The sequence below is a fragment of the Tasmannia lanceolata genome, unplaced genomic scaffold, assembly GCF_043159265.1.
Source record: "Tasmannia lanceolata isolate RefF3 unplaced genomic scaffold, GAP_Taslan_0.1 ptg000012l, whole genome shotgun sequence".
Taxonomy (NCBI): Eukaryota; Viridiplantae; Streptophyta; class Magnoliopsida; order Canellales; family Winteraceae; genus Tasmannia; species Tasmannia lanceolata.
Genome location: NW_027518689.1, coordinates 54,377,916 through 54,390,876, shown reverse-complemented (window position 1 = coordinate 54,390,876; position 12,961 = coordinate 54,377,916). Strand labels below are relative to the sequence as shown.

General features: G+C 38.5%; 1 protein-coding gene across 1 annotated transcript; it reads left to right on the top strand.

The window, feature by feature from the left end:
- Positions 1-8,968: 8,968 nt before the first annotated feature.
- On the top strand, positions 8,969-9,448 carry LOC143888952 (uncharacterized). The gene has a single exon (XM_077393332.1). It carries the CDS (start codon positions 8,969-8,971, stop codon positions 9,446-9,448), a length of 480 nt encoding a protein of 159 aa, XP_077249447.1.
- Positions 9,449-12,961: the final 3,513 nt, after the last annotated feature.

Sequence of the window (12,961 nt, the reverse complement as noted above, 5' to 3'; positions counted from 1 at the left end):
ATAACTTTTCGGACCCAAATGCCCCTATTTGACTGTTAGACATCCAAATGCGACCAAAATACCCTCAGATTGGTTCACCCCTAAAGGGAAAAAATAAAAAATGGAAAGTCTTTGTGGTCAAACTTCAAAAATAGAAACTTTTAAAATTGAGTCCTTTCGGTGAGCAATATTAAACAGGATCATTTGGTATCCCCTGAAAATACCAAAAATGCCCTCAACACTTAGAATTTCCCCCCAACACTTAGAATTAGTCCAAAGTATTAATTACGGGTTAATATGGATTGTAGGGGATACCACACAGTGATCGAAGAGTTACTTCGTGGGAGACAATTCAAACAAGTACCACAGGTGAGTAGACTTGTTCTACCACAGTTATTCTATATAATGAATATGATTTCTTATGAGAAGTTATGAATGTTTACGATTGTTATTGACTGTGTTGGTGTACATGAGAGTCAATAGTCATGGTATGGTATTAACTCCTGGTGCGGATTTACCATATGCACTTATGTGTGCCGGTTAGACTTAATAGTCATGGTGTGGTATTGACTCCTGGTGCGGATCTATCATACGCACGCATGTGCCAGTCTTGACTTGATAGTCGTAGTTCTTGCATTGGGACATGATGTTCTCCAAGTAAGGATGCAATGGTTAATGTCGGTGTGACAGGTGTTTTGCATGATTACTGGTGTATGAGACAGTTTCTAGGCCGTCAACGTATTGGTCATGGATCAAGCCACAATATCACTTGTCGATGTATTATGAAAGAGTCCATGGATTCATCTGGATTATTCATTAAGCGAAGGAACAAAGGACGATAATCCGGCACACAGGATGGCTTCACCAGAAGGCCATCCACAGGATATTTCAACAAGGCACACCATTCTTCAAAAGTGGGACACATTTCTTGGTTGCCAAAATGAAAGACATGATGATCGGGATCCCAACACTTTGATGCGGCATAGAGTAATCCCCAATCGAGCTTAATAGTTGTCATGTAGCCGAAGAGATTTTTCTCTTGCTCACTTATGGCATAGATGTGTGATTCCTTTAATGTACCACGGATCCAATCAAGAATTTTACGAGTAGACATGGTGCCTGTAAGCCAAGAGAAGGGATACAAGAAGGATCAAGATTACATAAGCATGAGAATGTGACAAGTTCCTGCCAGTTTAAAGAAAGTATGAAGACACGATTGAATCGTATGAATGAAAGACACCTGATCAAAAGATTAGATGAGATTACATAAGATTACTTTCAATGGGTAGATCAAGAATGACTAATCCTATGAGATCTTAGGAAAGATGGGATTTATATCCTAACCCCAAAGGGAAAGTTTTTTAATCTTCGTACATTTTAACAGTGTTACCTGAAGGCATCAAACCCCAATCCTAATCTAGCGGAGTGGAGAGAGGATCTCGACTCATGACTTTGTTTGTGTACCTAAGGACCGATCGTAGCCATTGGAAGATGGACTACGGCCTAATCTAGACACAAATGGGTAGGATATCCTAAGCTAGGCTCACACACGTGATGCACGTGTGTTCGTATACTACATGCATGTGTGGGTTAATCAAGGGGTAAGGCCAAGAGTTCCCTTAGCGCGAATCTTTGCTCAATATACTGTACTAGTGTCCGGCGTATCAGTACGTGAACAAGAGATCCGTTTACGCACCATAAAGGTACTAGGCTAAGAGTGGAATGCTTCTCTAGCATAGAGGCACCAGGTGATGAAATCCCAGTCAACCATGCTAGATAACACTCCGAATTCCTAAAATAGGATGTATGTGCATGTGAGATGCAAGGGTTTAGATGCAAGTGATGTAAGTGTGTAAAATATGTTTGCGCAATCTATGATGCCTTCAGGGTTTGTTAGATTAAGTTGGAATATTATGTAATGAGAAAATAAAGTAAACAAACTACCTAGCAAGCATAGAGTTTTCATGAGGCAATTAAAATAAATTCAAATGAATTATCTTTTGAAATTTTAATGAAGTTAGGTGGTCCCCAATAGAGTCGCCAAACTGTGGGACCCGATCCCACGAGAGGGGAATGGCCCACGAGCCGCCTTCCTCTCTCTTGGTCTCTCGTACCCACGCGAATGGCGTGTGCTTTTTATTATTGATTTTAATTACCCAACCAAGCAGGCAGCAACCAAGCCATAGGGTACAAACAAACGTGCAACCCAGTACCCATAAGGGCAAGGGTAAGCCGCCGAGCCTAGCAAGGTGTGATTTAATTCATCTTTTCCGTGAACTTGGGATCACTAAGGCAATCCGAATTCCACGCAAAAGAGAGTGACAGAGTCGCCACCTAGATGAGGGATCTAGGACCCATAATTAACCAGAAATCTAGACTCGTTACTTGGTTACGAGAATAGAAGGTATGGGGAGTTACCACCACATGCACCATTCCTGCCCGATAACCGGTCTTCAATTCCAAAAGTTAACTCTTTTGAATTTCCTTTAAATGGCTCATTTAACTCTATCTTAATATGCGAATTACGTGACATGCATCCTAAAATCTAATTTCAATGTAATTCCTAAATGTGTATCTTGATTTTCTTAATTTGTTTGAATTCAATCTAAGTGAAAGTTCTCCTAAAATTCTAATTTGAGGGAAATCCTATATATTTTAATTAATTTAGTTAAGAATTTTGAAAAAAATAATATACAAAACCCCACCATTTGTGTGTGGGGCCGACTCGTGATTGGTGTGCCATCAAGAATCCAAGCTGCCTACGTACCCAAGCCTCACTGGGATCAGAGTCGATGTAGTTCGGTGCACCTCAACTAAGCTACTTATGCCTAACTCATCTAGGACACCGACCTAGACTGGATTGACTGTTTTAACAGTTTAAGAAAAATTATTTAATTCAAGTTGAAGATTTTATTATCCTAGGACTTCATCTAAGATGCTATATGGTCCTATCTAAGTGCAAGACGTCCCTTAGACTAATGCAGGTTAACCTACATCCTAGGTAACTAGGTTTGTCCTAGGGGAAAATTGAGTGACTAGTGTAATTAGATCTATGACACGGTTGCTATCCATAGCAAACGGCCGTGATAAGGCTGGAATCCTAACTCTAGAACTCCCTAAAACCTAGGACACAACGTGACATAAGTATTCCTAAAGGGGCTCTAAAGGTTCCTACGATGGAGAACACAATCCAACGGTTCAGAAAGACATGGGGTAAATCGATTCAATTTGTTGAAGATAATGATTTCAGATTTTTAAAGGTTTCCAACTTCTAAAATCTAAGGAATACCAAAGGCTCTAATATTAGCAAGTTTCAGCCTTGAGTTGCATCCATGGAAGGGAATCGTGAGCTCTTCCCTTGCGTAATTTAATACTTAAGTTATAGTATGTTATTCCCTGGCATGTTTCTCAGGATTTCCGTGGACAGTGGACCTCGGAGCCAATAACATACTATAATTTAAATACTCAAATTGTCAAGGATCAATTACAAATGGGATACGATTATGGATACAGTCTCGGCATCTAAATTATCCTAGCATGGCCATTTTAGAAAAGAAATCCATCACTCCTAAGATTTTTGTTTCAAATTGCTTAATTATGGAATATATGATGAAAATTTAGAGTTCTCTAAAAAAATTCAAGGTGCTTTGAATTAATTTGGATTTTTAAATGAATTTATCACAATTGGATCAGATTAATGATTTTACAAAGCATCCTATAGCTAATTAAGTTATCTGTCCCAGAAACTTTAAAATATGATGTGTTCTTGAAAAATATATTCTGCTTGAATTTTTCATGATTTTAAAGATTGAAATTCGATTTGTAATTGATTTTCCACTTTCGGGTCAGATTGATGACATTACACTAAAATATACAGCAAACGAATTCCAAATTCAACCAAATTTTTACTAGAACATTCTCGGACAACTAGAAAAATAGGAGAAACTTTTCAGACATTATTTAAATAATTTGCTATTTTTAACAGATATATTTATGTTATGGTCAGAGCAATTAAAAATCAATAAATAATATTAAAATATGCCCATAATTCCTAAGAAATTCACAATATGATTCTGACTGGTCAGTGAATCTTGCTATCGAATTTCAGCTTTTAAAGAGTTTGTTTAATGATATGTCCTTCAGATACATGAAAATCAATAATTTTATGTAAACAATTCTAGTAAAAATAATAAATAAACTCCAAATCTTTTAAAAAAATTTAGATGATATTCAAACATTAAAATATGCCCATAATTCCTGAGAAATTCACAATATGATTCTGACTAGTCAGTGCATCTTGCTATCAAATTTCAGCTTTTAAGGAGTTTGTTTAATGATATGTCCTTCGTATATATGAAAATCAATGATTTTATGAAAATAATTCCAGTAAAAATAATAAATAAACTCTAAATCTTTTGAAAAATTTTACATGATATTCAAACATTAAAAATCTTCTGAAGACCAAATTTCAATTAGTTTTGAATTGTTTTGTTATACGAACGATTTTTAGAACCATCAAAATCCTATTTCCGGGTATTTTTTGAACGAATTTTTGAGCCATCAAAGCAATTGAAATCTACCAAAATTTTTAGATTTTGGGTGTTCTTTTAACCTTATTAAGACTCAGAAAACATAGATTCACGAAAAACCCTTGGTTTTAAGACACTCACTTTGTAACACGATTCAAAAGCCACTAGATATCCCAATCGGTTAAACACCCAATTTTATAACGATTCTTTTTTTTACCAAAATCGATAATAAAATAAACTTACCCACCAAAATCATATTAGATAATGCATGGTAGCTTTTACGAAAATCATGAAGAAAACAAAGAAGAAACGGCCATAAGCATGCTTTTCTACCTTTGGTATTATAAAAATAGAGGAACCTACCGTTGATCGCGCTCCTTGTCTCTAGGGTGCGTAAATCTGAGGTATAAGCTTTGTCGCACCCTTTTATACGCTATAGAAAATCCGAATCGCCGGAAGAGATAAAACGCTTTGGTGACGATCCGATCCGCGTCCGAGAGAATTTGCCAACACAGAGATAACCGTGAGAGAAGAGGAATAGAACTCGAGTTCCTTCTAGGATAGAAAATTTTTTTCTCCAGCCAACGCCCCCTTCTTCATTTTTTATTAACCCCACATAGGAACTTACTTATGGCAGCAACCTTCTCAAAAAAGTTGAGGAAGAAAACGGCAGTTGACACCACACAGGTAGGGTGTTACTATTTCTATCATACCAAAGAAGATCATCCAACCCTTTTATTTCAATATCATGCCATTTTAGTTGAAAACATTCCCAATCGATTTTCACACATATGTAAAAGCGGGAATGGCTAAATTGTCTACCGTTCCTTTCACTCAGTAGCTTTACAAAAATAGTATGATCTTATAAAAGAAAGAAGGCAATCATGGAATGTGGCCTTTTAGGCAAGTGGTTTGCCAAAAGACTCGTTGGTAATTCCCATAGGTTTGCCACCTTTCCATCTGATGATCCAAACTGTCCAATCAATCGACCATGATTCAAATGGGTTATGTCTCCAAATCAGCAAGCTTCAATTCACATGGGTTGCACACATTATATTCTAGCTTTCTATTTCAGCCCATAAACAATTTTCTCAATTTAGAATCCTATATTGTATGGCTACTTCTCCTATTTAATGATTGATATCCATTTATACTTTACATTCCAAGCAATTTAGTAATGATCTCACCACTTCCAAAAATTATAGATCGGTTTGTGCTTTCTTAAATCAAGAACACCATATGTATAATGTTTAAGAATATAAGGCACTTTGTCCACTACAATCCAAACGAGTGATGTGAGCCTTCATTCTTGGGCAATTGGTTTCTATATGGATTTCTAAATAATGACCGAATCATATAAATAGCATGAGAGGCCCCACTATACAAGGAGCATATTATGGCATCCAAATTAGCTTTCATTAAAATGATCCAAACCGTTCATTAGACAGGCCACGACACAAATTTCCATAGGATGATCTGAACCATTGACTGATGGGCTACAATGTGAATTAGGTTGCTCCCCCTTGAACTATTCCCATAGACTGATATGAACCGTTCACTTTGATGGGCCATGGCTTAAACAGGTTGTGCCCTCCATTCATCTCCAAAATCAGTTCCATAGAGTGGTCAAACTTGTACATCAAAAATCATCTCTATATACCATATTACTATTTATGTGATGCAAGTAGAATGTGTCCAAAAGTTAGTCTCATATGGTGATATGAGCCTTTCATTTGTTCAGCCACAATGTAAATTTGGGTGCGCCTCCTCAATGGTTTTCAATAGGATCATCCGAACCGCACAAATGATGGATCCCAACGTGAATATGTTATACCCTAAAAGCCATTTTCATAGGGTGATTCAACCGTTCAAGTTGCGAGTCATCAGTACAAACTAGCTCCACCCCTTAAATCATTTTCATTGCTTTCTAAAATTACCACTTGGTAGGCCCTATTACATATTGACCGACACACACATGGACCCCTCATGGAAAGCAACTTTTATTTATTGGGTCCAAATAAGTTCAAAACTCATGCTTTTTATTAAAACAATACGGGATACACTTGCTTGATCAAATCAAATAAAAATATTCAAAGCAAGCCTACCAAATGGGTCCAAATCTCCCTTTTTGTTTGGATTTTATAACCCTTCTCAACACTTAGCAAGAAAATTCAAAACATTGGAAATAACAAAAAAGATCGAGAAAATATGAGAGGCGGACACGGAAAGGAAAAATACTGAAAAACCGATAAGAAAACACTAACTTCTTTGTTGATTAAAGCGAAGCAAAATGAGGGTGTCTACAGCAGTACTAGTCTCACTACACTAGGCATCAGGCGAAGCTGCAGTTACAGTTAAAGTTACAGTTACAGTTACAGATACAGTTATGCATGGTTATGCCAGTTATACAGTTTGCTAGGTGGATTGTTATGCCAGTTACAGCTTTACATATATTGCCAATTATTACGTTTGTTTAATTGGTATTATGTTATAAAGAGTAGACATGTTTATTTCACTGGGCATTAGCTCATTCCACTCATTCTATGTTGCAAGTGATGGACAGTAGGGTGCATGATTCGTGAGCTTGGGAGTGAGCATGGGCGACAGTTTAGGATTTACTATTATAATATTTTAGACAGTAGCATTAGTTGCAATAAACATTGAGATATTTAATTTGGTTTATTTGATGTAGTCCATTGGACAAAATATTTAGTTTCCGCACAGATAACTCTGATGATGAATTAATAAATTAGTTTTGCTTAGTAGCTCTGTTTATTGCATAGTTCCAGTATGAATGCCTTACATATTCATGGTTTGATGAATATGTGGCGCTGTTAAGTGCCTAGACCGAAAACTCGGTTTGGGGCGTGACAGTTTTGTGGTATCAGAGCCAGGTTGAAAATCTAGAGACCTTAAATACCTAGAACACATACTTGACGTGAGAGTGGGGATCACATGGGAAATGATATATGTATATAAGTATATGTGTATCTAATATCTCATTTTCTTTATATATAAGTTTTATACATAAGAAACCCAAACATATACTTATGGACATTTATTTACTGACATAGGTCAAGATGCCTCCTAAATAGTTCAAAAGGAAAATAGCCAATCAGAGATTGTTGCCTGTTCCACAGGGGACAGTGCAAGAAGAGTCCCAGGAGTCAGACGGACGTTCCATGGATACATATGCAATAATTTGAGCATATGTGAACTCACAGGAAAACCAGTATAAGGAAGCTCCAATTAATGATCAAAAGCAAGTTCCACGAACCCTCCGACCGGGACTCATAATGGAAAGGAAGAGGAACAACCTGGATCTCCGAGTCCGAGGGATATGATGAAAACCTTGGTGGGGGTAGTGACTATGCAAGCAAAGCAGAATCAACCCCAGCCACAACCTCAACCAAATCCAGAAACTGGCAATTCCTTTCAAAGGGAGTTTAGATCCACTTGAGGCTGAGGAGTGGTTGGATGATACAATAAAAATTAATGATTATCTGGAGTTTACAGATCAGGAGAGGCTGGATGCAGCTACTTTTATGCTCCGTGGTGACGCGAAAGCTTGGTGGAAGATGAAAAGGCCTACCACGTGGAAGAACAAACAGTGTACTTGGAAGGAATTTCAGGTAGCCTTCAATGATAAGTTTTCCCCTGAGGGCATTAAGATTTTAAAGGAGAATGAATTCTTTAATCTGAAACAAGGGAGTATGACAGTAACCGAATATGAGGCCAAATTTAGCAAGTTCGGGAAATTTGCACCTTCAGGACTTATGGGGAATGACAAAGCCTTAGCTCGTCAATTCCAATAAGGTCTTAGGGAGCCCATTAAGCAAAGAGTTAAGGATTTTCAAATTTGAACATATGCTGAGTCCGTGGGAAAGGCCTTAGCTGTTGAAGAGGGTGTAGTGAAAGCCCAACAAGCTAGAGAACTTCAAAAGAAGAAAAAGTTTAACAACTCTGAATCTCAAAGTGGCCAAAATTTAGGAAATCAATACAAGAAGCATAAGCCAAATCAAGGTAGAGGAGGTCCACCTCAGAATTAAGGAGGTCAGAAAGGTGGGGACAAAGGTACATGGTGCCAAACATGTAAGAGAAACCATGACGAGAAGGGATGCCCTTTTGTGACTGGCGGTTGTTTTGTCTATGGGTAGCTCGGGCACAGGAAAGCTGATTGCCCTCAGAAGAAAGAAGAACAGGCTCAAGAACCTAGTTGAGCGACACCTGCACAGCAAGTACCTGCAAACCAGAACCGACAAGTTAACCAAGGACCTCGAGGGCAAGCAAGAGTGTATAACATCAACGAGCAGGATGCTCGGGCCTCAAATGTTGTGGTGACATGTACCTTAATAATTTCTTATGCATATGCACATGTTGTATTTGATTCGGGTGCGTCCCATTCATTTGTGTCTGCTAGTTTCGTTAGAAAGAACAAGTTAAAAGTTGAGCCTATGGAAATGGAACTAGTGGTAGACACCCCTATGGGAGATTTTATTGTGGCAAACAACGTCTGCAGGTCTTACACAGTTGAAATCGAAGGTAGGAAGATACTTGTAGAGTTGGTGATCCTAGAGATGAAGGACTTTGATGTCATCCTAGGGATGGATTGGTTAGCAACAAATTACGCTAATCTTGACTGTCATAAAAAGATAGTCAAATTTTGCATTCCAAATCAACCAGAGTTTATTTTTAGAGGGAGTATGACAGTAGTACCTCCTCGAGTCATTTCTGCCCTACAGGCAAGAAGGCTGTTGTGGAATGGATGCCAATGGTTCTTAGCTTCTGTAAGAGATGTCAGTCAAGGAGATACTAAGTTACAGGACATTCCAGTGGTGAGGGAGTATCCGGATGTTTTTCCGGAGGACTTGCCTGGATTGCCACCAGAGAGGGAGATAGAGTTTACTATTGACCTAGTGCCTGGCACAGGACCTATTTGAAAGGCTCCCTATCGAATGGCTCCAGCTGAATTAAGGAACTCAGTGTTCAGTTGCAAGAGTTGTTAGATAAAGGTTTTATAAGGCCAAGTGTGTCGCCTTGGGGAGCACCGATATTATTTGTGAAAAAGAAGGATGGTAGCATGCGACTTTGCATAGACTAGAGGGAGTTGAACAAGGTAACGGTTAGGAATAAATATCCATTACCAAGGATTGATGATCTGTTTGATCAGCTCCAGGGGGCACAAGTGTTTTCTTAGATTGACCTTCGATCTGGTTATCACCAATTGAAGATTTAGGCGGAGGATGTCCCTAAGACCGCGTTTAGAACTCGTTATGGCCACTATGAGTTTTTGGTGTTGCCATTCGGGTTGACGAGCACTCCAGCAGCTTTTATGGATTTAATGAATAGAATCTTTAAACCTCATTTAGATGAGTTTGTGGTCATATTCATTGACGACATATTGATATACTCTAAGGGAAAGGAAGAACACGAAGAGCATTTGAGGATTGTCCTACAAACCCTTAGAGAGCGGGAATTGTATGCCAAGTTAAACAAATGCGAGTTTTGGCTCGAAGAAGTATCATTCCTTGGGCATGTAATTTCCAAAGACGGTGTATCCATAGACCCTCAAAAAATCCAGGCAGTAGGGGAATGGAACCAGCCAACCAATGTATCAGAAGTCCGATGTTTTCTTGGATTGGCGGGCTATTACAAGAAATTTGCGGAAGGGTTTTCAAGTATTGCAGTTCCGTTGACGCAGTTGACTCACAAGGGCGCCAAGTTTACATGGATAGAGAAATGCGAGAAGAATTTTCAGGAACTGAAGGATCGACTTGTGTCAGCTCCAGTGCCTATACCATCAGGTAGTGGAGGTTTTGTCGTATACAGTGATGCATCTAGGAATGGCCTAGGGTGTGTGTTGATGCAATATGGCTGAGTTTTGGCCTATGTGAAATACCTAAACCCGTCCAAAACGTGCGAACGTTTGGGGGGTGAGGGTATTTCTGTCCCAAAATAATAATCTTATTTAATTAATTAAATTAAAAGAGGAGCATAGTTAGTTTCCTAGTTGGAGTGGGTTAGGGTTTCCAAAAGCCTTGCTAAGTTAGGACTCTTAAAAGCTAGAGTCTATAAAAACTCCATGAAGCTACAGATTTTAGAACTTTAAACCCTAAGAGAAACTTGTCGAGCTTTTGGGAGAGGATATTAGAAAATCTAAGGAAATCAATCTTCCAAAAGATATGTAAGTTATAGTTTTGGTTTATTTTCTCCCTAAGAGATTCAAATCTCTTAAGAATAAAGATAATAGTGTAATCATAGTGATTAAATCAATCCTTATGTTCTTCGATTAAAGAATCATTGATTAAGGTGGAGGAGAATTGATTTTCCCTCGAAGGTCTTCGCAGTCTTTCGCGTTAGATGCCTTAATTGATGAAAGAAATTGATACATAACTTGTTATAGTATGCTTTAAAAAAAAAGGTGAAAATCACGTTTCAGGAAAAACTGGGGTCCGCGCATAGGGCGAACGTCTGGCAAAAATGGCGGACGTTTGTCTGAACCTATTGAAACTGAAATTAAATTCCTTCTTATTGAAGGTACATACAGACAATCCTTTAATATTAAATAACCACCTGAGAACGTCAAAATGTAGTCACCTACAGCTTGGATCACAACTATTGCTTCAGTTCTAACCTGTAGGGTGAGCTCGCCCTCAGTCAACCTTTTGATTTTCCTGAACCACTGCAAAACATTGCAGATGTGTGAGATCGCACCTATGTCAACACACCAGAAAAATACAGATCTAATCATATTGGTTTCAGCAACAAAAACATGCAACATACCTGAGGTAGGCTTGTTGCCCTGCTTGGTAGCTAGATAGCTCCCGTAGTTCTGCTTCCAATATCCAGTCTTTCCACAATGGAAGCAACCATCGTTGCCTTTGGTTGACTTCTTCTTCTTAAAGTTCTTCTTGTTCTTTACCACAAGCATGTTCTTCTTAGAGCCTTGGCCTTTTACTCTTCCTTTTCCTTTACCTTTCAGCTTAGGTGCTGAGGGTCCATTACCCTCTACTAAGAAGACACTTTTCTTATTACTCTTTTGCAGATCCTCAGCTATATGAAGTTGATTCATCAGTTCTGTCAAGGTCATTGTCATTTTGTGCATGTGGTAGGCCATAACAAACTCTTTGAATTACCCACATAGGGAAGACAAGACAATGTCGATCTGCATTTTAGCATCCATGATGGCCCCCAAGATGTTGAGCTAGTTTAGATAGCCCATCATCTTTAGCATGTAGTCCCTAACTGGGGTTCCCTCTACCATCTTGGGAGATATTAGGCCTCTAATCGCCAACAGCCTAGCTGTGAGATGTTGCTTTCCAAACATTTCTTTAATTTTAAGCATTATATCTGAGGCTGTTGCCATTCCAATATGTTGCTGCTGCAGCACATTGGATATAGAGCCAAGGATGTAACACCTTGTCATCTTATTGCCCTCAAGCCACTTAGACTTTCTATCGTAGTCTGCTTGAGGCGCATCGGGACCAGATAATTCAACACCTCAGTGGTAAGAACCCAATAAACTTTAGCGGCTGTGAGCACTAGCATTAGGTTCCTGTTCCAGTCGAGGTAATTTAAATCAGTTAACTTATTTTCATCTAAGATCTTAGCTAATGGGCTGAATAAAGCTACTGTATCTATGTGCAAAGGAAAGATGCATAATTAGCAAAACTACTATTTTAGTTAATTTCATAACATACCCATCGGATCTGGGATTTTGATCTATAATGGAACCGCCCATTGCACGTTCTCATTCATGAGCCCCTCAACCTCTTGAATTAAGAGAAATGTATAATTTCTCCAATGGGCATCGGAAACTTATTCAACAATTTTGAATAAGTGGATTCATCTAATCCTATGAGATCCGATCAATGTTCTGCCTCCAAGCATTGCAGTATGTGTATCCTTTGGGCGTCAATATGCTTTGCTTGGTTATGTTATACCCACCGCCTTGAAAAACTATACAAATCTACAATGGCTTCTGCTTTGGCATGTGACCAATGTATCATGCATATTCTCCTTATCCAAGTAGGAACCTAATGATTACTCTAGTTAAGAAACATGATCAGCTTCTGCTTTGGCATGTGACCGTCCTATTTCCTAGACTAGCTAACAGTTAGATGGCTATGGAAGGCCACGAGATCTTGTCCTTTCGACTAGACCCCATTTATCAACTTAATATTACTAAGAGGGTTATTTAATGTGGGAGTAATAGCTATCATTAGGCAACCACTGCATGAAAAATAAACATACATAGCAAACCAAACCATGCCATCCATGACATGAAAAGCAAACAAACAAATCATGGAAATAAACACACACCATCCATGAAATCCGATGTGGCATCTTGGATCATAGGGATTCTCCCACTATCCTTATTTGAATAAGAAAATCCTTACAACATCATATTGCCAAATTGAGGGTGAATTATGGGCAACTTTGTGCGACGGCAC